Source organism: Rhipicephalus microplus, chromosome X (assembly GCF_043290135.1).
Source record: "Rhipicephalus microplus isolate Deutch F79 chromosome X, USDA_Rmic, whole genome shotgun sequence".
In the NCBI taxonomy this organism is placed as follows: domain Eukaryota; kingdom Metazoa; phylum Arthropoda; class Arachnida; order Ixodida; family Ixodidae; genus Rhipicephalus; species Rhipicephalus microplus.
The window spans coordinates 127,393,384-127,420,771 of NC_134710.1; the positions used below are offsets into that span (position 1 = coordinate 127,393,384).

The window sequence follows — 27,388 nt, forward strand, 5'->3', positions numbered from 1 at the left end:
TTTCTAAGCAGCCTTACGTCGCCTATACGCAAGCGTACAATCTTCATTCCACATGGCTGAATTTGACGGTGTGCTGCCGTACTTAACAGAAAACTCTGCCGGCTGAACAGAGTCACTTAGACACGCTACTACTGAAGCAGCTCGTTGCTGTTCGACGCGTCCTCTCAATGACGAGAGCGCGGAGTTTAAAACAGTTTTATAAATTTTATAGTTGGTGAACCGTTGTTGCCGGATAGCAGAGGTAAGCTGTGGTAGCAATATTTCAAAAGTAAGCGGTACATGATCACTACTCGTCTCATTATCAAACGTTTCCCACGATGAAATCATAAACTGGCCACACGAAAATGTTAGGTCTAATTGCTGATGAGCTTATCCCGCGTACAAAGGTAACTTGTCCAGAGTTATGACAGCAAAATTATTATCCTGCAACCAATTCCACAATCTTTTGCCACAGCCATCTGTTTTAAACCCCCAAGAAGTGTGATGCGAGTTAAAATCCCCAGCCAATAAAATTGAATTTGACAAAGAATTCTTGATAACACAATCTAGGTGATCTGTGCGTCTTACTCCATTCGGAAAGTACGCATTAATCACTGTAATCCTGTTGGAGTCAGGTAACAAACAATCTATTCCTAACAATTCACAATCCGGACAAATATGTTCAAAAGTTACAGTAACTTGATGACACATTTTTGAAGATATTAGGGCCAATAATCCACCTCCTCTACCTGGCCGATCCAGTCTAAAAGTTCGAAAATATTTCAGAGTAAATGTTTGGTTTACTGATAGCCAAGACTCTTGAAGTAAAATTATATTAGGATTTGTTTGCTTTGTGAGATAAATAAGATCTACGTAAGCTGAAGATACGGAACGACAATTCCACTGGAGAACTTTTACAGGCGCTATGATGGGCTTAATATAGTTGACTCGACTGCAGAACGCAAAACGTCCTGCTGGTTGTTGGCATTAGTAATAACTTTTTTTGGTTTCGACATTGGCAAACTGGTTGGAGACAATGGAGCATTGCGTCGTTTATGAATGATATTACCAAGCCTCATGTCACCTAACGACCCACTGGGCCCCACAGGGGTCAGCGACTGAGCGCTGATGAGCGTTTCAGAGGTAACATCTTCTTGAGGCTGATCATTTTGTTCATTCTCGAGATGCTCAGCTTCACCCTGGACCGTGACAGTGTGTGCAGCGAAGGAGGGAATAAGGCTGTTTAACCTGGCGGCAAGCATCTCGGTCAGATCTTCAGCAAAGTGTTGAAAATCCGTTCCATAATCATCGGCATGGCCTTATCTATCACTGCCGACACTGCGGAAGCGACCGTCGCTTCAACTGACTCACACTGGCGTGACGTAGCAGCAGCGTACCCCACGTCGCGCTCTTTAACGAAGGATGTTGCCTCAGACCGAGAACAACGGCGTTTCTCCACTATATCTAGAATTAGTGTTTCACGTTCTAGAGCAGGGCAGCTATTGTCCGTGGCTGTGTGTGCTCCATCACATAGGCAACACCTGCAGTTGTCTACCTGACAATTATATGCGGCATGTGCCCAACTGCAATTCGCACATCTCAATGAGGACCTGCAAGCATTAGCGCTATGTCCAAATCGCCAGCAGTAACGGCATTGCAGTGGGCGAGGTGTCAATGCCTCTACACGGAATAGATAAGGACAGGCTTTCAGCTCAGAGGGGCGTGTGAGACCAGCAAACGTAACGATGACGCTTTCAGTAGGGACTCGCGTATCACCTACAGGTCTGGTGCATCTGTAGACAGATATCACGCCAGCTGGAGAGACCATCTTTAAGAATGCTTCAGGACTAATGTTAGTTGGAACACCACAAACAATGATCTTCACACAAGCAAGATGAGGGGGGATAAAAGCGCGAACAGCAATGAACGCAAATCTCGTGGCGGCCAATAAGTCTGTTAAGCATTGAATATTTGAAGACCTGCATAGTATGCCAGTCTTGCCGAAACGCCTCACCTCCGAGATGTCCAGAAAATGACCGCTTATGTTGCGAAGTTCTTCTTGAAACACTTGTGTTTCACTCAACCGAATGGCTCCACCATCAGTGGGCACAAGCGCGACAGGCAAACTGCTTACGCCGTTCTTAAGGAAACACTCCAGTGGTACCGATTCAGCAAGGCGACTGGCCGACCAGGGCGAGCCCTGGTCGGGACTGAAGACCGGCATTGATGGCTCTTGAAAATCAGCAAACAGAAATTCTACCGGTAATAAAGAACCCAAGGTGATTAGTGTGGCCAATCCCCTCTCACAGGACGTGCAATCTAAAGCGCCAGCTCTGCTGCTTGCTGCAGGCACATCTTATTCACAGGCCTAATTTTTTTAGCAGAACGGAAAGGGGTGCGTAGCATTTGATATCAGAAGTTTTACATCTGGAGCGAATGTGTTAGCGTATACTTGCATGCTGCTAACAGTGAACGTAAGAGATGAGCGATTTGTGTTCGAGCACGGTGTTTACTTCGCATGCGGGAGAGCGTACTATTTGCACCAGGTTAGCCCACAACAGAAGGAAGTGAACAATACTGCTTTATTTCACGTATTGTCTGCAATCAGTAAAATGTGCTCGAGATGAACAATTTAATTTGCACAACAGTTCCGTTACAGCGATGCGCGAACAGTTACGACGGCTAGGCTACTGAATAATGTAGTCATCTGGGAACTCAAATACTTTTGGGAACTTCGCTTGCTCCTCTTCCGAGTACTCGATGAGCTTCTTAGGTGCACGCCGGAGCTGCCTCAGTTGACCCGAGATGTTGTCTATAATTTCGCGAGGCACCTTGTCGTCTGGGAACAGGTGCAACCTGGCCATCCGGGTTCGCCTGTTCAGGTCGCCTGGCAGTGCCCTGTACACAGCCTTCCAAAGAACCTTTGTCGCGTCCTTGTCCTGCACATGCCATGCCGGTGTCCAGGAGCGCCCGCCTGGAAACCGTGTGTCGTGGAAATACATGCGGTACTTCCACTCGTACCAAGGCATGGCGATTTCGCTGCAGTTCGTCACCACAACGTGGTCCCCGCAGTGGCATGTGGGAGAAAATATCGGCTTGTGTTTGCCCTGCAACACGTCGGAGATCATCTCGGCGGACTGGAATGGGTTCTTCCATCGCGCGTCGTAAAGGAGCCAGCGGCGCGTAAACGTTGCCCACTGTTGCACCCGTTTGAAATTAGATAACACACCCATATCGAAGCAGGAAATATGCACTTTACGATACTGAGAAATCACTGGCACATGACGCTACAAAAGTATAGAGTACTAGAATATGATAGTACAACAGAACACCTACCAGTTTAGTACTTAATAACATAGTTTTGTAAAATTAACTAGAGGGCACTCTGGCGCTGCGATCGTGCAGCGACCATGGGAATGATGGGTAGTACACACATTTGCCTAGTCTTCGTACTTGCGGCTTTGTTTATTGCTTTGTTTCGGTTTTGTTTTGAAAGAAGGAACGAACACTTTTGAACTTAAGGTCTTGATTCGAAACAGTAAGCTTAAAAAAATAAGGTTGTGAAGCACAAACGGTGAGCATTTGCTAATTTATGTTTTCGTGAAAAAACAGCTCCGAGCCACACGAACACACACGGAACCAGAAGCAGGCCACAAGTACGAAAATTAGACAAATATGTGTACTACCCATCATTCCCATGCTCGTTGAAGTGCCGTGCGTTGCAGCTCCCATAGACACTAGCGCCAGAGTTCCCTATAGTTACTATTGTGGAAAACTCTATGCTTAATAACAAAAACAAAATGAGTCTGACGCAGGGTTGCCAGGTGCTCGGAGAGCAACCTGCCAAGTTCAGGCCCATTAGTAACCCAAAAATAACCAAAGACAATATATTCAGATAAAACATTCTTATTTATTATAAACTGACACAAAGCGAGTTCATACACAAAAAAAAAACAATTATGCAGTGCATTAACAGACAGATCAAGGAGGAGGAAGGGAAGAAATGAAAGGCAGGGAGGTCAACCAGACGCATGTCCGGTTCGCTACCCTGCACTGGGGGAAGGGGTGAGGTGATTAAAGGAGAAAAGAGAGAGAAGTGAAGGGCAACGTGTGTGTAGATGTGACCTTGTCCATTGCACGCTTATAAGCGGTCGCGTAGTCCAGTCATCTTTAGAAAACCTAGCAGTGCTTGCGTCGCTTTGCTGGCCTGCGACGCGTTCAGCCATGAACCAAGGATCTTTATTTCGGAGAAAGGTCTACTGTCTAGTGTCTCTAACGTTTCACGTAGCAAGTTGCGTTCTCTCGAAAAACGTTCACATGAACACGGTAGATGTTCTATTGTCTCGTCAGTGTCCCACGATTCACATCGGGAGCTATCTGCCATTCCTATGCGAAAGGAGTACGCCTTTGTGAAAGCTACTCCTAACCACAGGCGGCACAGTAAAGTCGAATCCTGCCGGGAGAGGTCGGATAGAACTTGAAGCTTTCTCGATGGGTCCAATTTGTGTAGGCGGCGGTTCCTGACACTGGGGTCACTCAGCCAAGTTTCCGACATGGTGTTAGCGAACGAGTGAAGGCCCCTTGAAACGTCGGTTCTCGACAATGGAATTGGGATTGTCTGGGCGTCCGCGTGGGCGGATCGGGCAGCATTATCAGCAAGGTCATTACCGACAATACCACAATGTCCCGGTAACCACTGGAACACCACGTCATGTCCTTTCGATAAAACTTTGTGAATCACTTCTCTTATTTCATTCACTAGTTGTTAATGCTCCTTTTGTCGTAAAGCTGATTGCAAGCTCTGAAGGAATGCCTTAGAGTCGCAGAACACAGCCCATTTTTGAGGTCGGGCTTCCGCAATATAAAGTATAGCAGCACGTAAGGCGACAAGCTCCGTTGCTGTGGATGTTGTCCTATGCGACAGTTTGAGCTTTTTAGTGACCTGGTACGCCGGGATGACAACAGCACCTGTGGAGCTGTCAGCCGAGACCGATCGGCTGACAGCTCCACAGATATATATGTCGAGACATCGGTGTAAATGTGGGTCCTCTGGCCGTATATTTAGTTGAGTAGCGAAAATGTCACCTTTTGTAGGACCACTGTTGAATGACGGCTCTTGTTCGTTATTCCCGGAATAGAGAGGCACACCTGTGGTTGTTGTAGACACCACGGAGATGACGCTGGTCTTGTTGCTGGAGTGAAGCCGAAAGGAAGGCATTCTTTATGAGCAGAAATAATCTTTGAAAACATCGCTTGTGGTCTTTGAAGTGTCAACACTGCAACATGGTGACCAGGAACTCAAGCACTTAAAACAAGTACGAGAGGGAAAATTTGGTTACATAAAAAACTTGTGTGTCAGGACCAGTGAAAGAGGTAATACATAAATTATACATTCACAACAAAATAGAACTAACGAGAGTAAACAAAATCAACTACAGGCAAAATTAATATCTCAAAAATGTGGTTACACATGCAAAATTGTGGAGTAGTAAAAAGTAAGTAATATAAACAGCAAAATAATTTTTATATCGCAATCACCTCAGTTTTCTCTTGACCTCACTCTTGCTTTTAAACAAGCTTTGTTTACTCCAGCCAAAAATTACCAGCAGTTAAACAATGTGAAACTTTTTAAAAGTGTTTTTAAAAACTACAGGTTGTTGTTGAATAATATTGTCGTTTTGTCAGCGCTCAACAGGCTGGCACCATGCTGGCACCATTTGGCAAAGGAGTAAAGTTAACGTTCAGACCTCACTAAGTTACCCTTCCTCCATGCACTAAGCGCAACACCCTTTTAGTACACTGCACAACCAGGGAACATTGAGATCACTAGCGTGAACCAAGATGCGAACCAAGACGTGTACGAAGTGTACGAGCTCGGCGCTCGCCCCTTTGCACAATATGACATTCATTACAGTGGTGCGACGGGCAGGAGTCAAGCCACAGCTTTTTTAGGGGGACCATGAGGCTAACAGTGTAGCCAAAGACGGTTCTAAAAGGGCACAAATATTCAAGCCACACGGAGTCCGTGGGAGAAGAAATCGACGTAAGCACAAGGGCCGAGCTAAGTCAGACGTAGGTTATATTAACATGCAGGGTGGCAGGAATAGGTTAAAGTGGGAAGAGATAGAGGAGCAGTTAAGGCAGCAGGAGCTGATGGTATATGGGGTTGTGGAGACACATCTTCGGGACATGGAGCAACCACCTTGCAATCTGGACCTCGTATGGGAATATTGCAATAGAACAGAAGGCAGCAAAAGGGAGGTGGAATTGGGGCATTTATACATAAATGTATGTGTTGGCAAAGAGTCAAGCATGGATGCACGAAACATTTATGGTTAAGAGGGAAAGTAGCTGGGCAGATATGATACTCCTTAGTTTGGTGTACTTGTTGAGTAATAGATATGTGGAGTTTAACGTCCCAAAACCACCATATGGTTATGAGAGACGCCGTAGTGGAGGGCTCCGAAAATTTCGATCACCTGGGGTTCTTTAACGTGCACCCAAATCTGAGCACACGAGCCTACAACATTTCTGCCTCCATCGGAAATGCAGCTGCCGCAGCCGGGACTCGCTCCCTCGACCTGTGGGTCAGCAGCCAGGTACCTTAGCCACTAGAGCACCCCGACAGGGCTTGGTGTACTTGTGAATGGGAGCAAAGGCCAGAGATGGAAACCAAGCAATGGTAGAGTGTATAACAAATGACATTGAGGAATTAGGAGGAGAGCGCAAGATAATTATACTAGGAGATATGAATGCGCACATAAGAGATATAGATGGGTAAACTGACCCAACAGGCAAAATGATCATGGATATGTGTGAAAGGCTTGATTTGATCATTTGTAAGAGTACCGAGAAGTGTGAAGGGCAAATAACATGGGAGGTAGGAAGGCGGCAGTCGACGATAAATTATGCACTGATGTCACATAGGATGTATGATAAGCTCAGGGGAATGCACATAGATGGTGGCTCCAGATGTCTGGGTAGTGATCACAAACGTATCAAGCTAAGTTTTGGAAGAGCAGAAAAAGTAAGAAGGAGACAAGATAAGCAACATACACAAATCTAATTAGGCTCTTTGAGCTAGAGCTTGCTAAGACGCGTGACAAGTCACCCCGGAAAAGAAGACACAAACCCAAAGATGAGGGAGTTAAGAGGGCCATAGGAAAACGTCAGGAAGCCTCTAGGGAACAGACATGCTAAGCAGCGGGGTGAACCGACAGATGATGTTGAAAGAAAATGGGAAACCTTTCTAAGCTGTAGAATAGATGCATCCCTTCTGATCAATGAAAAGATTAGAAGAAAGGGAGCTCAGTGGCTGGCAGAAGTAGATGAGAAAGATAGAAAGGCAGCTGCAAAATTTTGGAACCATCCAAACTAACTAAGAAATGAGACGAGCCTAGAGCAGAGGTTTATAACAACAGCTCAAGGTGCTAGGCTAGAAGGGGACGAAGCTATTAAATATATAAGAACAAGGGTGACAGAGAAATTTCAAGTAAGTGCCATATACACCTTAATAGACAAGGATGGATCAAGTGGTGCAGTGGCTCCATTTTCACAACGAGAGTGTGGAAGGGCTGAGAAGAGGGTTTCTAGTAGCACATCAACAGGCCCGGATGGCATCCCAGTTATGCGCTGATAAAGACATTGGGTCCCAAGTCTAAGCATAAGAGAGGCAGCGAGCAAAATAACAAGCGGTGGTGAAGTCTCCGACGAATGGAAAGTTAGCAGGATGAGCACGATCTATAAAGGAAAGGAGGACAAAGCTGACATAAACAACTACCGCCCTATAACAATGACATCAGTGGTCTACAGGCTGGTTATGCAAATTACAAAGGAAAGACTGCAAGCATGGATAGAGGATGAGGGGAACTGGGAGAACTGCAGAATCGGTTTGTAAAAACAAAGGAGGTTGGAAGACAATTTGTTCTCACTGACGCACTGCATCGAAATAGCAGAAAAGGAACACGGGCCCCTGTGGCTGACATTTTTGGATATCAAGGGAGCGTACGATAGCGTGATTCAAGAGGACTTGTGGGGAATACTGGACACATTGGGTGGGAAGATGGAGTCATTCATCTTTTGAAGGATATCTATAAAAGCAACAAGGTAGTTATAAATTAGGAAAAAACAGGTATCCAAGCCCAGAGAGATAAAACGGGGGCTTAGGCAGGCATGTCGTCTGTCACCCTTGTTATTCATGATTACCTACAAGGATTAGAGGCCAAATTAGAGGGGAGTAGATTTGGCTTCAACTTCTCTTTCATCAAACAAGAAAAACTCACTGAACAGGCACTACCAGCATTGATGTACACAGCTGATATAGTGCTAATGGCCGACAACAAGGAAGATTTGCAGAGATTGATGAACATCTGCGATAATGAGGAAGATAGGTTAGATGTCAGATTCAGTAAAAAAATCAGCAGTCATAATTTTTAATGATAGTGAAAGTAGTGAGCTTAGGATACAGGAGGCCACGGTAGAGCTAACAGATAAATACAAATATCTGTGCGTATGGATAAGCAATGGGACCGAGTACCTAAGGGGACACAAAATATATACGCAAGGACTAAAGGTAACAGTAATCCAGTCGTGATGAAAAATAGGGCACTGTGAAATTACAATAAATATGATGTTGTGAGAGGAATATGGAAAGGGGTTATGGTTCCTGGTTTGTCTTTCAGCAATGCAGTCTTGTGCATGAGATCAGAGGTTCAAGCAAGATTAGAAATTAAGAAACGTGGAGGCTATTCTTCTTTTAGGTAGAGAATTCTACAGAATGTTGCAGTACTAGACTTCTGATAGAAGGAAGGTTTGATTTGTTTGATTTGCGGGGTTTAACGTTCCAAAACCACCATATGGTTACGAGAGACGCCTTAGTAGAGGGCTCCGGAAATTTCGACCACCCGGGGTTCTTTACCGTGCACCCAAATTTGAGGACACGGGCCTACAACATTTCCGCCTCCATCGGAAATGCAGCCGCCGCAGCCGAGATTCGATCCCATGAAATAGAGGAAGGTTGCCCCATCGAATGGCTATAATAGTTCAAGTATATTCTAGGCTACAGGACACAGGACAAGTCCCAAGAACTGCCATGTCCACGATAAAAACCCTAGACAAGCAGTAGTACATTTGCAAGATTATAACTTTTCATTTTTATTTCTTTTTAAATGTAGCCCTAGAATGTCTGTGCACATTACCACTGGACCTAGAAGTGAAATAGGCATCAAGTTTTGCCTTTCTAAGATTTTTCTAATTTAAGATTACCTGCACATTAGAATTAGAGGCACACCATAATCATGCAAACGTGATATGTCTACTCCCAACCTCAAACAGTTGGCTCCTTCATGTGCTTACAGTTGTTCTCCCCTCACCTTCCCATACCTCTGTAATTGCTGTGTTGAGGCCACTGGCAAGCACAAAGCACTCACTCATCACCAAGCTGGTGGATGGACAAGCCAATCAGCTCGAAGTGCACAGTAAGTTCTTGGTACTATGGAGCCAGTCCTTACAAGCCTTCTTTGACATCATGGATTGTAGTCTACTTCGTGTAAGACAGTCGAAGTCGTCCTGTTCGAACCCTGCGACAGTTCAGTTTCATGACCTCCTGGGCCTGATTGGTACATACTGCTAAGCATTCAAGCACATTATTTTCTCTCTCTTTCCCCCCCTTCCCCTTGGTAAGGTAGCAAACTGGGTGTAACTTGATTAATCTCCCTGCCTTTCCTTTGCTTTTCTCTCTCCCTCTCTGCCAATTTTGTAACTTTCAGATGGAGTTAGAAAGTTTGAGAGGAGCCGAACGATGCCCTTCCTTCCTTCCCTGTCCTGCAGGTGTCAAGGCCACATTCAAGCACCTCCTGAACACGCCAGAATATTCAGAGCAAGCTGCTTCGTGGTGCGTGAATGCTGTGTCCGGGATAATGGAGGAACCTAAGACACCACCCGCCGACACCAAGAAGCCATCAAAGTAACTTTCGCAGAGCCTAGGTGATCAGCTTTAGTAAATTGATAGCAGTGTGCACAAATAAAGCCGTAAAGCTGTTCTATTCCTGTTTCATTCCGTTGCACCTTTATTGCAAGAGTACATAGAGCATAACACAATCGGAGCGTGGTGAGGGCAGCTTGAATCGTTCACAAGCGCATTTTAAAGTATTCGTTTAAACAATACAGCTTTTGCATGCATCTCAGCCTCGATCATGCGGCATAATTTTGATGTGCCACCATTTATTTAAAATTTGACCTTGCTACATAAACTTACATGTATATTCTTCACAAAACATAAGCCGCGATTGCAATATTAAAAAGCAACAAAAATAATTAAAATTACTGTGCCTCTTTTTAAAATTTATCTATGCAAACCTACACACTAAAGGCACTCAGGCATGCTTCACTACAATGCCTATCACAACAGCTATTAAGCTTTAACACCATGGCACACCAGCAAACTCTTCTGAAATTGTTGCACAGTTTTTCAAGTTCAGCATCAAGTCTCACTAAGGACAGACTCTGCAGAGAGTTTTCAAATGATCGGCTGAATGAGCAAAAGCAAAGAAAAAAAAAGTGGCTGATCCCTCTATTTAGGAATCAGTATAACACGAAATTGAGACGTGTCCTCTCAGAGATATTTGAGCGTTCATTGTGCATTGTTTCTCCTCAAGGGTGAAGGAATTCATGCTACAGCAACAAATTGCTATGTCACGCAAAAAACAGCTAGTAGGTCGAAACTTGTAGCACACACCTCAAGCACAAAGCATGGACGAAATGAGCATGCACAGGACGAGTGCGGACAAACTGTTACAGCTCGACACTTTAAGCATGCTGCTCAAACAGAAAGAAAGATGAACGAAATTATTGCACAGGTATACACAGGACGAGCGTGAACAACTGACAATTCTTACTTGGTGTGTGAGCAGCATGCTAATTTCGTAAACACGGCGAGCGAAGTGACACTCGTGCTCACTTTAACGACTGTAACTTCAAAGGTAATTTGCGGTGAAAGCACAAGAGGTACAAAGCACCCAAATCCCAAGATAAGCGAGTGGGCCACCAGGCTACGGAACATCAATACATACTTTGACCACGCCACGTGGCGGCACGCATGCATAGCGACGCGTGGGATGGCACCCACGAGGACCTTCAGAGCACGCCCGCCTGTCGTGCCATTTTGCTACCGATGACGAAAATGTGCTGTAGTTGCTCAACTTTGAGGATTGCCAGTGGTGCATGGTGTATATAAATGGCTCGCCGTTGACAAGTTGGAGAAAGGTCAAACCGTGGCTTAGTGCTCAGCGTCGCGCTCTGAGGAGCGTGAGTTCGCTGGTTCGACGTCCTGCTGCGGAACTTTTCCTTCCCGTTTCTTTCTTTGCAATATGTTAGTATATATTTTACATCATATCTGTGACAAAAATCTGTCAGCAGAGCCATGGCGAACCCCTGCATAAAGCACTTTTGTGTTAAAAATGTAAAAAAAAGCCAGGAGGCTGGAGAAGATGGAATCTTGTCATTAAAAATTCGTGACAGGGTTCGTACTGGAGCCAACAGGCAAGTCTGCCTGTTGGCTCCAGCGCACAACACGGTTAATGAATATTACATAATGTGCTGTGCCTACTGTGCTTATTATTGCTATCACATGAGCAAATTAAAAGCCATTTAGTCTGAGGATATTTAATCTGAAGATTATATATGCCACAAAGATATGAAGCAAGACCTAGTTCGCACTTGATAACGACGAATTTGCCTAAGAATACTCCACTGCAACATGGGCATGTATTACAGTGAAGCAAAGTAGTACTTGTGCCAAAAATTTTTTTTTATACAAAATTACCATCATAATGAACTTCCAAGCGTATCCTTTCCAGATGCTATATATCCAGAGTTGTAGTATGCACCATATCCTAATTTGAGATTTCACCAGTTCCATGTTGATCCGCCCTAGAAAGTAAAGGTCAGGTAATTTTAAAACCTCTTTTTTTCTTTACTCGAATTACACGCTATTTATGAAAGTCAAAAGTTTTCAAGAAAAAGTCATTCAGGTGGTTTCCAGTGCCTAGACAACATACTCAACTTCAAGGGTTCCAGGGTTTTCAAGGGTTCTAGGGTTCTACAGACACCCCGAATCGTGGTACCTTTTACAGAGTCCATGGGTGGCAATTGCTGATTTTCCCAGGGTTAACGAAGAAGACATACACATTGAAAAAAACTGATGGCTGACCAACAGCTGTCGAAGCAGTTCTAAAGGGAAAGGACTACATGAAGATGAAGGTTTAGATCCTGCCTGTAGAAAAACGTTTCATCCACATTTTAATGAAAACATTAATTTTCCCATGCTAATTCCCCCTTCATTGTATATATTCGCTTTTCATATAAAAAAAAATCCAACCCCTCAGCTGCTCTTGCTCAGTATGGGTACCCGCACGCTGTGCTTATTTGGTCAGTTTGCCCAAACTTTTTAAAGGCCCTTATTCGAAGAACAATAAGCGTGAATTTATGTACAATGCTTGAGGTTAAACACAGAACAAAAATCAGATGCAGAATGCAGCAATGGGTTACCACAGGAAGTTTTTATTTGAATATGCAACTGTCACGAGCGACTACAATAATATTTACAACATGCTATGCTCGTTTATCTGGTACACATTCCTGGCACAGTCTTAAGAAAATGCACATTCTTGCTACCTACTTTAGGAATAGCTCACTACATAAGGCGGGGAGGGCAAAAATTGAAAGTGATAAAAAGCATGCATTTGCTGTTAACACGATATATAAAAATGCCTGCACAGTGGCTGCATCATGTCATACTGTACATTGTGACGCCTCGTGCAAATGAATCTAGAAGCTGCTCCTGTGTTGTACAAAAAGGCTTTCAAAAATATATAAAACATCTAGCACCAAATTGCAGCGTGGCAAAAATAGCTTACAAACACTTGAATGAAAAAAGTTGCTGGTGGCATAATAAACATCACGTCTACTGAGGTCCGCTCATTTTGACTGAGTGATTCGATGGCTATCCTGAAAACTTCGCTTGGCCTGGTGCTAACCTCAGGAGCATGACTTGATGTGTCCTTGCTTTCTTGGTCCGAAAAAGTCCCATCACTTCTTTCCTGCAAAAGGCAACACACCGTAAGTCCGGCATCATGCAAAAAGCAAATATGGCACGATCTTATTGGACAGTCAGTAATTATTGATTCAGCTTTACTCTAAGTTTCTTGGCTAAAAAAACACTACAATGCATTACAAGAGCCATAATGTGCAATTTCGTGACCAGTAAACAGCTAGATCGGTCGTATGTCATTAATTATAATAATATGTAATTAATTAATTATAGAATGCCAGCAGTAATTTCTTTCTGAGCTGAACTTTACCTATGCAAATCTAAAGAAAAATATATTTACAAACTGCTGCGATGGTCGGCTCAACTGTTAATATGTCGGTTTTCCAGCACCTTAGATTTGTGCTTTGTGAATGACAGTATGTAGTACGCGAGAGTGTCTTACAAAAGCATAAAGCTTACAAACGGTATTAACTTTGATTTGTGCATTTCGTGCTTACTTCTATGGCATTTTTGTACCCGTGCAGTTTACGGTCTTTGACAAGTTACTTGGTTAAGCCTTTCTGTCAAGTTTTCAATGGATGCATATTATTGAAAGCTCTTTTTTGAATTCATGTATCGTGCTATCCACTATTTGTTGTGCACATAGGTGCAGCAGATGTACAACAAGAAAACATACTTGTACAGATTGTTCATGCTTCACTACTGATGCACTTGGAAAGTGTACTCACTATGCATATGTTGTGTGGTACTGTGTCACCGGAATATATCCAACGAAAAATGTTTTATAGTTTCTGCACTTCATATTGAAAATACCAGAGATAAAAATATTGTATGATGAAACAAATGTTAACCATGAAAACTGTATAACTGATATTTATAAAATGATGGCCAATATTCCAATAGGCTATTACTATGTTTAGATGCATCCTAAGAAAGATGGAAAGAAGAAAAAAATTAAAACATTTTTTTATGCCACATTCCAGTTCAGAGCTGTCATTATTTCTTTTGTATTACAGAGTCAAGATGAATATGATAATGTTTGACGTAGTGTGTGCACCTTTTCCATGAATGCCTCCATCCTTAGAGCATTCAGTGCACCGCTCCAGATATTTCCATGTTTAAATGATGATCCCACAATCACTGCATCTGCTGCAAAAAAATCTTGAATGTTGTTCTCTGTGATTCCTGATCCAAGTAGCACGGGCACGGTTGCTTCTGCTTTCACCTCAGAAAAGCAGTAATACACTCGGTCACATGTAATGCTTGCAATTATGAAGGGCTGTAATGCAAGAATGCAACATTACAGTGGCTTCTGTTTGTAAATGATTACTGGCAGCCATGTGTGCTTGCACTGAATCAAAAAACAAAACTATGCTGGCTCATGACATTTTTAACAGAAGCAACATTTCACAAGTGCACACCTTGCAGTTCAGTGGTACTGGGTGGCAGGCCTGTTGCACCTCCAGTCAGGATGATGCCATCACACTGAAAGAATTCGGCTGCTTTCATTGTTTCCAGGATGCTGACGTCACTTGTGATTGCATGTGAACTGGCCAGGGTGAAATTACATGTAGACATTAATGAAACACAATTGGCATGACTGGAACAACAATATAATGTTGAAAGAACTCCCTGATGCTGACCAGTGTTTTTTCTTTATGTCTGCAAACACAAGAATGTCCTCAGCATCAATAATGCATCTGTAGCGCAATAGCTCGCTGGCACAGGATTTCATAATACCTTCATCTGCCACGTGTTCAACCACGAAGCCTTCAGCACGCACGAACTGGAAACCTGCACAAAGTTTGGTTTATGAACTCTTGAAACACATATGGCTACACAACCTTCATGTATAAAGCTGCTTCATTCAATACCTTCATTTTTTTAAACGTAGAAGCACTCGTCTTGCTGGGAGCTTTGATTGCCAATCCATGCCACCCATAAACTGATTAGTCAATATTAACAAATCTTTTCAGAAAATAGTTTAGAGATTTCCTGATATAAAGCTCCATAATTAAATTTTGTACTGAGCATCACACTGGAAAATGAAATTGAGATTTGATTATATATGAGCAAATAAAATGTGAACGACTCCAGTAAATTAGCTTGGTTGCTGCTATCTCTAAAAAATCACAGTGCAAGTGTTCAGTGGACCATAAGAGATAATTTCAATGTGTTTCGCGCTAACAGAATTGCCACTGAAAAGACTTTCACTCAAATAAAGTTAAAAAAAAGGGAAGATAACTTTTGTAGGAATGGCCACTGCTTGCTGATGAAGCTAGTAAGCAGGAGAAGGAGCTGTTCTTTAACCATCGACTTCTATGCACAAGATATTATCAAACAGATGAAAAAAAGTGAAAAGACCAGTGTTTGTGCTAGAAATCATCTTTGCTCTCCACAGAGCCCATGAGCATAAAAGCCTTTTTGTAGTCATTGCAGTAGTAGACTAACAGTCAACGTGCATCCTTTCTAGACTATTGACAGGGCCTCTCAACTCTGTAGTCAGGAAGTATCGCAAAACTATGGTGCCAACAAAAAAAAATAATTTGAGTTATTCATACAAACAATGCTTTAATTAAACGGTGAGGCATTACTGCGCATAGGGGTTGGCAGGGGGTGCAAAAGGGGCACAAACCCCCTTCAAGCCTCGCCAGCACTTGCCCTAACCCAAGCTACAACGGTGCCTCTCTAGCAGTCGCAATGCAACACTGGTTTGCACGCCCCTCCCCCCTAGGAAAAAATCCTGCCGACGACCATGTTACTGTGTACTCCTTGTTTTACCTCATGTGCCAAGCCATTTTGCAAGTTACACACTATCAGGATTCGCGAACACCAGAAACTGTAATTATCATTATTCAGCACAAACTAAAGCTGAAAAACTGCTTGTGTAGTTTAGGAGTTATGTTGCTGAATTGGAACTGGCCAATGCTCAAGCAATCTTAGCAAGGGCCTCAAGGCTAGTACCATTTATGAGATATCTGCAGTTTCCTGTTTGAACTCCACATCTACAGACATTCATCTGCCTCATGGGACAAAGAGGATAACAACACCAGTCTATATAGGTAATGTTCTGTGGATGAACATCTCAAGACTGATATTAACTTTTTAAGACATAATCGCGTCCTTTTCTGGTAATGGAAAGCATTTGAAACCTAAGTAAACAACACCACACCATGAGTATTATGGCGACATGCTGTTGCCTTATTTTATTACAGTCACTGTCATGATCTACAATACTATAACAAATCGGACGTTTTTTATTTACTAGCTCATAGGTTTACTGGGCATTCACTGGCATTTCGCATTACATGCTTATGTATATCATATAATAAAAACCTTTTTCTTTTATCAAACAGATTTTGAATGATCCTCTTTGTTTCGTTTAGAGAAAAAGGAAATCTTTAGTATTAATTTTTTTTACCAAATATCATCTTATTTAAATTCTTACACATAAAGGGACCAGTAAAGTCAAAAAACAATTTACGTCAGAGTGAAAGCTCAATGTATGACAACATCTAAAACGACAATATTATAAACAACAGTGCCCTACTTACCAAAAAATTAAGGTAAATTCACAAGAACACATGCACCACAGTAGAATATTCTCAAAATGATCACGATGACATAAGACAGACCGCCTACAATTAATCACTAGTAATGAATCTAGCTGCACTAAACAAAGAATCTTCCGTGTATCAAGAGACTCAATAAAATGCTGCCTGTTCATTTCTGTTTAATTCATGGAAAAAAGAACCACCAGGCGTTACTATGGGGAATGGCACGGGTGATTCAAAAATTCAATTTTCGCGTAGTTACACTGGACAGGTAGTGCCATCTAGAGAGGCGCAGTTGAATAAAAAAACGTCTGCAATCTCGAAGCCAATGGTGAGAAATTGATCAATGGCCGTAATTGCCACTGTGGTTCTCGCTTCTTTCGGTCTGCTGCTACTAGCGCAGTAAAGCCGGCCTCGCAGGACCCGCGTAGCATTCGCAATAGTGTTCTCAAACTCCTGCCATACACAAGCTCTGCAGGGCTAAAGCCAGTGCTCTCAGGAGGAGCTGATCTCTCAAAGCGAACGTATAGCGGGAGAAATACACGCTTCCCAGTCGCATTTGTGGACGTAGCAAAGAGCTCTCAGTATTCGTTTCAGAACGGAATGCATACGCTCTACCGCATGAGATTGCGGGTGATGGATCGAGCTGTGCACCACTTTTGTTCCACATTTATCCATAGAGGTAGAGGTAAGCCAGATGGTGAAGACACTATTGTCGCATTAGATTTCAGAAGGAAATCCGACGCGTGCAAATATAGATAGCAGTGAGTCGGTCCGGTCAGTCTGCTTCTTGAGGCGGGTAATTTGAAGTGCGCTAATCCAATGTGGACCACTAAAACGTGATTTTATTTCAAAATAGACCTTTCCTCAGCACAAAAGTAACACTACGAGGTTTCTGGACCGCTATTTCAACAATCAATGTCGACTTAATAGTTGCCTTTAGTGTCTCTTTAAAATTGCTTTTAGAATAATGCATATTCTTTGAATATGCCTCGGATAAATAAAAAATGCACAGCATCCACAGGAAGGTCCTGAGAAGCACGTGAAATCAGAAACCTTTACTCACTGATATTTTTTCAAGGGTCAGCTGTGGTGACCACCCTTGCTTGTGTCCCACATTGTTCAGATTGCAAGTGATTACTTGACTTATCATTTGCATAATGGTGACTTAAAGATCTCTTTTGCACAAGTAATTACTATCCTTTATATATTCACCTTTCTATGACACTTAAACGTCCCAACCATTCCAGAGACTTGCTCAAATACAATATTGTTAGTATTAGCTCAAGACCTATTTCAAACTGTCTATGACTGCATTTCACTTAGATCCTAATACTGATCAATCGGTCCACTCTTGGAGTTGGTACGGCACTCTCAAAGACGGATAAGCCTAGCTACACCAAGCTAAGCCCAGCCCCGACTGTGGCCTTAAACAATACGAGGAAAACATTACGTCTACATGATCCCATCCATTCGAGCAAAAGTCCTCCTTTAACCGCTTACTGTGGAAGCTGCTTGTACTATAAACAAACTAATGTCCATTGCTGGGACAGTTTCCATGAGTAACACCTGGTTGCACTTCAGTACACAAACCATAGCTGCTGATTACATGATCCAATGGCAGGCATTCATCTTGCTTACTTCCACAAAACTCATTTGCCAGAGGTGTGGATATCATTCATAGATTTCTTGCTAATCTGCACATTCGGCAGCCATGTGTTTGACACGGAAATGAGCTACTTATTTAGTCAGTGATTTTAACACAGCTTTTCCCTTTCTCACATGAAGGGTAGACAACGTGATAGAACCTTGAATAACGTCCCAGCTTTTCCTCTTATCTCTTTCTTTCTCACGGAACCCTCGTAATGGCTCTGTTGTTTTAATATTCCTTGGCACCTATGGTGGGTTTATAATAATTATATGTGACCTACACCTCCGCGTACAAGGCCTGTTTACCCATATGCAGAAACAAAGAAACATGCTTTGCCAAATGTTTTAGATGAAAGAGGGTCTTGGTATGAATGCTTGAGTTCTTACAGGAAAAGACACATCCTATCGCAATAAGCAATTGTCAAGGTTGTTGAGGTCAGTTCAATAAGGTCTGCATGCATTTTACACCTTAACATTGTATATAGTGTCCTGGTTTGCAGTTTCCTAGGACAGGGCTAGCTAACCGAGGAAGGCATATTTAAAAATCGAGATACTTTATTGCAAACGAGTTTTGTGGAAACCCACAAGGTGGTAGTAGGGTTCAGAAAGGGAAAGAAGACAACCACCCATTTGTAGCACGAAGCCTCAAGGTTTTTCTTGTGGCTTCGTGTTACAAACAGTGATTGTATTCTTTCCCTTTCTTGAGATACATTATCTTACTGATAGAACTAGAACCAAGAGAATTCGACTTCTTGTACGTGGTGTGCTGTTGTGTTTATTATGCTTCTTATTCTGACAACATGATGGTGAAAGACTAAATCGCTTATGCTTAAATGTGGAAAGAAGATGCCATGTGCATCATTACCAAACCACCATGCTTCACTCCTTTTCGTACTCTAAGAAAAGGTTCTAGGGCCATCCTATTCAAATAAAAACGTTCATATTGTATCTGGAAGATTATGTTTTTTCAGCAATGCATCTATCTTCAGAAGTGAAGCTAACCTAAAAGAATCGGCGTTGGCGTGATTTATGAGAAAGCTGGCTTGCACACATTGTGTGTTTCATCAAAGCCTACTCATGAAGAAAAAAAAAATTGGCACACATCGTGAAGCAAAGAATGTGGTCTTATAGGTGGACATGGAAAACAAACATCGCTTAATGTGCATTTCTTGCAGCGTGGTCATCAGCATGCAGCGGCAGACTCTGTTCAGTGGGTTGAACACTATGGAGTCCACTCACAACCTGGCCTTTGATATCAAACTGGCCTCTGCCATGTTACTATCAACGTTAACAGAGTGGAATAGTTCACAGTTTTTCTCTCGCAGTAAGTAATTTATGACCCACTTATGATGGCTGCTTGCATTTTTTCAGCGCTTGATGGTTATTTCCAGTCATTTTCATAGTGCCCAGTCTCACTTTCAGTTTCAGGGAGCACCAAGAAAAGTGGGTCCAGAGCTGCTGGAATGTAAACACAACTGGCCACATGAGTGTAGATTAAGATTGATGCTCTTCGTTGAAGACATGCCACCACCTATGCTGCGAATCTCCAGACTTTTGATCTCTTTGCCATCCAGAGATGACAAAGACTACGTATCTTACAAGCTGAGGCTCCCGATGCAAATTATTTTTGCTTACATTCAAGCCAAGTTCTGCTTTCTGCACTCAGTTGCATGACATACACTTTAAGAATGATTTTATGTTCTAAGCTACGTTTGCCAATAATAATGAGATTATGTCTATTCACACAAATCAACCTGAAAAGCTCTCTCACCAACAAAATTTTGTCTGAACAGCTTTAATGACAGCTTCACATCTGCATAGCTAACTTTATAAAGAGATTTTTTTTTTTCATGGTGTATGCTCTATTGGGTCAATATGTCGTAAAGTAATGGTAGCCAAAACGAAACGTATGGAAAAACAAGGTTGCTTGTTTATGGGATGGTTAGATGGTATTTTTCAAGCCACGAGGAAATCGTTCGGACAGATTAAAAGAAATTTTATTAAATAGATATACTAGTATCACTAAATAAGTATGCAATAACAGTGGAAACAATTCAGGCAGAAAACAATTACTGAATATATTATGAAGTCACAATATTGGTTCCGGCAAGTATGCAAAGAATAGGAATTACCTGTGGCTACTGCAACAGCTAATGCACTTTTATTATTTCCAGCAAGTATTTGTACACCACAGGGCAAAGAAGGAAGTATCTTTTTTACTTCTGTGTAGACAAGTGCCATGAAGGCATTCAATTCTGGTCCAGCCTGATTCGATTTCACATAAGGAAGGTCGAACATGTTTTCAACGAGGACACCATCCTGAGGAAGGAACGTACAATAGCATCTTGTACATCACTGCTGGTTTTTGGCATAAAATTTGGGTTTTACATAATAATGAGTTTCAACTAAGTTTAAGTGGCCATAGGTTTGAGAAATATTTTTTTTTTTTCGAAAAATGGCAGCAAGGTAAGATACTGTTTGCACAATCATTTATGCACAAATGTCATCATGTACAACATGGATTTCATTATCCTTGTTCCTATATATTTAAAAAACCTACGTGAATGCATTGTGTTCAAAGCAGACATGTACAGCACATTAAAGGGTACCTGAATAGCTTTGTGCTTTGCAAGCTTTGGAACTTTGTAAAGCAGCGACACACTCTTCCTCGTTTCTTGTCCCTTTCGTGCCTCCTCTTTGACCGTAGCGCCACCTGCACTACTGCTCCAGCATAAAGCACAGGGCATTTTAGTAGAGTTAATGCACGCTGGGTCAGGCAGTGCACTACAATCATTCATGCTTGCAGTCTGGCTAGAAGTGCCTTTATTTGCAGCACAATGATTCTCTTTGATGGGTTACACGAACATATTAACTGCAATAATATACTGTGGTGATAACTATTCCACAGTGAAAGTGTCTAAATTAGTGTAATGGCAGCCCACATATCGGAGGCTACAGTATGAACGCTACAGTTCAGTACGGAACTACTTCTGTAATGAGCCCATATCACCTGGTCCTGTAGGGAATTATTGTAAGTAACGTGTTTGAGACTGAGTGCAAACGTCATGGTTTGCAGCCAATTCTCTGAAACCTAGTTAATACTTGTTGATCTTCCTCGGTGAATTTGCAGGGTGTATCATTATGACACACGAAGTATGAGTGACAGCCACTCCGAAGATTCAGTAAGGTGTTAGAGCTTCAGTACCACTCACTTGCCAATGTTTGTACTAAGCACACACAGACACACAGATGATGGGCAGCGGTGCAATTATGAGTTTAATGCATCAACATCGACAGCAGTACATGCTGTGAAATGGCACGTGCGTTCTCGAAAGCTTGTAATGCTGCTGTCTACCAATGACTAAGCCACTAATCTTCGTCGGACATAATACACTTTTTTACTGTCAGCTAGGAAGAGGAAAAAAGCTCCATTACCTGTAAAAAGTGACTACTCATTAAAAAAAAGGCACACGACTGAGCTAAATGTTTTATCAAAAGAACTGTTTCGAATTTATAAAGTATCGAAATTAAATTCTTGCGTGTGGCCCTCCATTCCTGCAAATTAGTCTCTTCGCCTTCATTGAAATACAATCACCGGGGTCAGGATCCACTCCATGACATTCGAGTCAGCAACTGAACACCGTAACCACTGCTCTATGAGTCACTTCTATTTAGGTTTGTCGTGAAAATATTTGACTCTGCTGTTGAGGTGCAAACAAGTATCATAGAGTGTATCTAGGATCATAACAGTATCACTTTTTCTGTTAAGTGTGTTTAGTAGGCATGCACAAATATTCAAATGCTTCAAGTATTCGAATAAATATTAAAGTATTCCAATTTGCTTGGACTTGAGCTTAAATTATTGAAAAATTCGAAGTATTCGAAATTTACTACTAAATACACGTCTGCATGTACCTCTCTGTAAAGTTGGTTTCACTATCATGAAAGGTTGCTAAGCTGTGAAAACACCTATCAAAATGTATATTAGTTCACATTAAAGCAATGCACGAGCTGATTTTTCCGGTCCGAGCCCGGCCCGAAAACATGGTTCTCCGGCCCGCCCGAGCCTGGCCCGGTGTTTTTAAATACAACCCATACCCGGCCCGGGCCCGAAAAGCTTGAGCACAGCCCGGCCCATTTCAGCCAGTTATGCTTTGAACATAAACGGGGCGCTGTGCACTGTCCTGCCACGGCAGTCTAGTGGCTAAAGTACTCAGCTGCTGACCCGCAGGTCGCAGGATCGAATCCCGGCTTCGGCGACTGCATTTTCGATGGAGGCAAAAATGCTGTAGACCCGTGGGCTCAGATTTGGGTGAATGTTAAAAGAACCCCAGGTCGTCGAAATTTCCAGAGGCCTCCACTACGGCGTCTCTCATAATCATATGGTGGTTTTGGGATGTTAAACCCCACCTATCAAATCATCAACGATATCATGAGAATTATGATGGTTATGCAGAGTTAAATGCAACTAAAGTAAAACTTGTGCTACACACATACTGTATAGTAGTGTGCAGCTTCTTCAAGGAATGGAACAATTACTGTGCTCACAATTTATCCTTTATTATTTTGCAGGTTGTTCAGAAAAAATAAAAGTGGCAAGTGCTTTAACGTTTAGACTTTGTCAAGAATTTAGGTAAGGGAATGTGGTCTGATACAGAGTATACCCGGAACGGTTCCCAAAGCTAGGACATCCCAGTGTGGTGGCACTAGTGATGGTTATGCGGGCTTTGAGCATGTCCTGCACCTCTTTCTCCTTTCCACTAAGAGGAAATGACGATATGGCTTAGTAAGGCCCAGGACCCCAGCTCTAAAATCCTGGTCATATCCAGAGCACCCGCGCGAGCCTGACCGATCCTCGAGTGGGCCTAGCTAGGTGACGTTGAGTTTACTCGTGTGTATTGTGGACCCAAAAAGCTGTTTCACATCGCTCACTTTGACAGCCCTGGATCACTGTACCCCTGAATGAGACCTTGAGACAAGGACGTAAGTTATATAGAAAAGCTTTTGAACTTGACTAGTTTATTAAATTAAGTGCAACTTGGAGAGAAAAGAGAATTCGGCGCAGTGGTTCGTGCGTTGCTGCAGCAATACAATGGGGAGCTGGGAAATGCCAACGTGCCCAGTCGAGCACCGTCCAACAGCGTATATTAGCATATATTGCTAACTGTAAGATAACTAAGCGTACGGATACATACAACACCGCATTTCTTGTACATTTTTGCTTCTTCACAAGCTGCGTCCACTATCTGGATCCTTGCATTTCATTTTGTTGAAAGGTGCCCCTGAAAAGAAATTTTTTTCAGGTCGCGGGTTCAAATCCCGGCTGCTGCGGCTGCATTTCCGATGGAGGCGGAAATGTCGAGGCCCGTGTGCTCAGATTTGGATGCACGTTAAAGAACCCCAGGTGGTCAAAATTTCCGGAGCCCTCCACTACGGCATCTCTCATAATCATATGGTGGTTTTGGGACGTTAAACCCCACAAATCAATCAATCAAAAGAAATTTTCATTACGAACACAAAACCATAGTACCGAGTTACCTCAAAGCACATTTACCGCCGAACCTCGCAATGCTTGCACATGTATCATGCCAATCACAGCACAATGCGTATGTTTGAAAATTTCGCGGAACTTGAGTATGGTGGCTGCACAGAGGCGCTTCCTTCACACCGCGGAATCTTTGCAGGTAGGCCCCCCGTAGACGTCCTCGACGTTCTTTTCTGGGGCGGTTTCTTCGATAAATACGCAGGGACGTTCGGATAAACGGTGGGGATTGCATTATCCGTAAGCTTAGGTCGGTCACGAGGAATTCGCACTGTCTTACCGTTGATAGTGTGGGTGAAAAACCGCACGAGGTACTGTTCGTCGAAATGCAGCTCACAAAGAACTGAGGTTGCTTCCAGTGGTTTGTCCGCACGTGGCACTGCTCGCTGCCAGGCTTTGAAGCGTTCAGGGTCTTTGGGCACAGAAAACAACGACACTTGCCGACCGGACTTCCTCGCAGAGACGTAGCCCGAAGAACAGCCGGGCGCGAAGCAGTGCGTCTGCGACGCTTTCCGTTTCACGCCAGAGCTCATTGCGCTTTAGATCACCGCACTCAGTACTGACTGGAAATAAGTTTGTGCGACATACTTGTCACACAAAAAGCGACGAACTCAGCCTGTAAAGCACAAAGAAACACGTGCGCGAAACGGTAAACAAACGACGGAAGAAACAGCGCCAACCCCCTCGCTTCGCTTTCGACAGGCATCGAAGAGTTGGCCGGAGCGCCACCCCGGCTGCCGCGGCCGTGTCATAAAACGACAAATCGCTTTCCCTGCGGCGCTGACGCCACCTCCCCTTCTAGCCACCATAACTTGAGCAACGAAGTCATGTGGCCGTGCTAAGATGGACGACATAAACGAAACCTAAATGTTCTCTGACCTCAGTTGATAACACCGTGGTCGCGATATGTTTGCTGATAAGGGTAAACTTGAAACGAGTTTTGTTAAGCTTATTCGCTATATCATATATTATGTGCATATAGGTGTTTTTCGGCTACATCGTACCTCTAAACTGTGGTCGAAGAATTCAGTTTCGGTTTTACGTTTAGACGCTCCAAATGTAGGCAGCGGATGTAGTAGTCTAGGCACAATGATTCAAATAATTCGCGGGCAACGTAGCTTGGCGCACGCGCATGCATGCACGAGCCGGTAAACAATCAGCAGAGCACGAGCGAGCATCGTAGCGCGTGCTGATTTTCTTTTTTCTTCATCTGGCAAGAATATTGGCCTAATATGCGAACCGTGGCCAGAACGCCGAGTGTGCGTGGCGGTGTGAGGTACCTGCGATCATGAAGTGGTGGTGCCTGTTCCTGATCAAAGGTGCGTTCGCTTGTTTTCGCGTAAGTAGACGCTGTGATCAACTGTAACCTGTAACAAATCGTGTCTATTTAGATGATGCTGGCAAGGATATTGTGGAAGATTATTTTTACCGTTTGAATCTTCTGATGGATGCTCCGACATGGGAGCCGGACTCACCGACGAGCCACTTGCTGCCGCTGATCCCAAGTCGTGAGGTCCACTTCGCGATCCTGCCATTTCTCTTGAGCCCATGTGAAGAACTTCAGGTATGCATAAATATTCTTATTGAAAGCTTTCCATTGTTGAAGGGAGAGCACTAAAATTTGTCCATTCTGATACTTGTCATTCTGCTGCTTTAGGCCTTTTGGAAGACTTTCCAGTTGGATTCCTTCCAGAGTGCTTTGCAAAGCTGGTCAGACGACATTGCGGGGTTGAAAGACACCTACCACTTTCCATCTCACCTGTCGCCGTATGTATTCTACGCTGCTCGCTTGAAACAAAGGGTTGTTTCTTCTTTTTCTGAGCTTTTGATCTTTGCTTCAGGGCTGTACTTACCAGCGCTACAAAACGCATCGAAGGCCTGCTTGACAATTTGCCGATCCCTGGTATGGTGCTGATAAATTAATATTTCAAACTGATATTAACTCGGACTTTTTTTTTTCCATTTCAGGGAGGGCAATGCTAGAGATTGTAGTGGACAGGAGTCTGTTTAGTGACCTAGATGTCAAGTAAGTCTTTGGTTTGCATATCGGGTTTCTTTCCTCACACTCGAAGTCGGACTGACATGCTTTTTGTAAAGGATTCTTCTTATCTCTACAACTTTTTGCTGTGATTTGGTTTTTCAGATGGCATTGTTGCTTTTGCATTTGTGAAATTGCTCTTGCAACACGTTGTAGTCCAGGGGCTAAGATGTCCACCAAAGGAATTGTACTGCTATTTTTGTTATGTGGTACACAGCTTCTAGAATTATTCACTCGGATTTATGAACTTCAGACTCTGGAGTGGAAGTATGGATGCTATGAGCGTCCCTTTTATAACGGGAAGGGGGGGGGGGGGTGGCATGTGTGCCACCAGGCTTGCAAAAAAAAAACTTCTTTTTTATGTTGGCCCAAGGCCTTATCTACTTTGATTAAATTATTATTATAACAAAGAAAAATATAAATTTATGTTCCATCTCTCTGCCTCTTCAGGCAGAATGACTTCATTTTCGCACTATTTGTGTCTTTCATCACTGCTTTCCTGCCACCAATAATCTAACCGTCTCTCAGCTTTCCATGTTTGTCCCTAAAACTCAAAGCCTCATGTAGGCTTATACCCACACGTATATTGCTGCATTGAATCAGAGTATGTTCCATTATTTTCTTAACTCCCCCACAGCATGTGCTTTGTTCTTCTTCTTTATTGAATCTCGCTTTATGACTTTATAAGTTTTGCGTACACGCAGCACCACCTGTCGACACAGTTTTGAGTAGTGCAAAGCCCGATTCTTTTGCATAGTTTGCTGCACAACCATGTGCAACTGCAGCTTACAAAACACCAATTTAGCTAAATATTAGGTGTATATTTTTGCATTGGATGCTTATAAATAGCCCTACTAATTTCTCTCAGCTAGTAGGTCGCGTCACCGAACCGCCATGAAGTGCTAGCTGGCTCACTCACTAGAACGATGGCGAAAACAAGAGCAGACGCAACGTCTCTGCGCTCTACGAAAAAAGACCCCGCTCGATGCTACTGTTGGGTTGTGAATTGCCACGGACAAACAACTTCAGTTTCACCAATTTCTGCAGCTTTCGCGAATCCCAGTAGCAGGAGCGCTGGATGCAAACCGTTGCGAACGTGTTGTGTAAGCGAATTACTTGCGTTCTCCACAGCTGGTTGCATGAGAAAGTGTGATATTGTAGGTCTCCTGTTATTGTTTTCTGTAGCCTTGACGGAGAACCATGGTAACATTGATTATGATGCCTCTGACCACGGTTTCCGCCGTGCAACAGTAGACAGGTGACGCGAGCGATGAACATAGCACACGCCGCGACCACCGATAATCTGAAGTTGTTGCTACTATGCACCATTTTGCATGTACGTCTTTGAAGGCTTTAAATAGTAAATACGAACACGTATGTCATACAGATAAATCGCAAAATGATCGCGACCACAATCAGGTTTTTGTGGCCGGTAGTCTTTGTGATTTCCGGATATATCTCGGAGGCCTCAGTTGTGCCTTTCGTCGTATACCGAGAAAGTAGACATGCATGTATCCTTATTTTCAGTATGTACAAATGGAAGACAGCCGTCAACAAAACATTCTAGCATGCTTAAT

At 43.1% G+C, this 27,388-nt stretch overlaps 3 protein-coding genes across 6 annotated transcripts in view; 1 reads left to right on the plus strand and 2 right to left on the minus strand.

Moving 5' to 3' along the window:
* Positions 1–2,543: 2,543 nt before the first annotated feature.
* LOC142775745 (large ribosomal subunit protein uL13m-like) lies at positions 2,544–3,529 on the minus strand. Its single transcript, XM_075877659.1, has one exon. The coding sequence runs from the start codon at positions 3,210–3,212 to the stop codon at positions 2,667–2,669; it is 546 nt and encodes a 181-aa protein (XP_075733774.1). The 5' UTR covers positions 3,213–3,529; the 3' UTR covers positions 2,544–2,666.
* LOC142775742 (uncharacterized protein F13E9.13, mitochondrial-like) lies at positions 3,017–24,589 on the minus strand. 4 transcript variants are annotated; one of them, XM_075877647.1, is made up of 8 exons: positions 24,054–24,589; positions 14,671–14,821; positions 14,449–14,576; positions 14,085–14,173; positions 13,014–13,076; positions 11,801–11,907; positions 5,065–5,171; positions 3,017–3,086 (listed from the first exon to the last, which is right to left on the minus strand). In XM_075877647.1, the coding sequence occupies exons 1-6, from the start codon at positions 24,304–24,306 to the stop codon at positions 11,884–11,886; spliced, it is 708 nt and encodes a 235-aa protein (XP_075733762.1). In that variant the 5' UTR covers positions 24,307–24,589; the 3' UTR covers positions 3,017–3,086; positions 5,065–5,171; positions 11,801–11,883. The 4 variants fall into 4 exon arrangements, with proteins under 4 accessions (XP_075733762.1, XP_075733761.1, XP_075733760.1 ...); XM_075877646.1 differs by lacking the exon at positions 3,017–3,086 and having other exon boundaries at positions 3,870–5,171; XM_075877645.1 differs by lacking the exons at positions 3,017–3,086; positions 5,065–5,171; positions 11,801–11,907 and having other exon boundaries at positions 12,518–13,076; positions 14,671–14,689; positions 14,768–14,821.
* Positions 24,590–24,670: 81 nt separating this feature from the next.
* Positions 24,671–27,388, plus strand: part of LOC119185831 (uncharacterized) — a 59,505-nt gene continuing 56,787 nt past the window's right edge. The window contains exons 1-5 of the mRNA XM_075877643.1: positions 24,671–25,092; positions 25,165–25,337; positions 25,431–25,540; positions 25,615–25,676; positions 25,742–25,799. Coding sequence (XP_075733758.1) covers positions 25,062–25,092; positions 25,165–25,337; positions 25,431–25,540; positions 25,615–25,676; positions 25,742–25,799 — 434 coding nt within the window. The 5' untranslated portion in view covers positions 24,671–25,061. The remainder of the gene's footprint in view (positions 25,093–25,164; positions 25,338–25,430; positions 25,541–25,614; positions 25,677–25,741; positions 25,800–27,388) is intronic.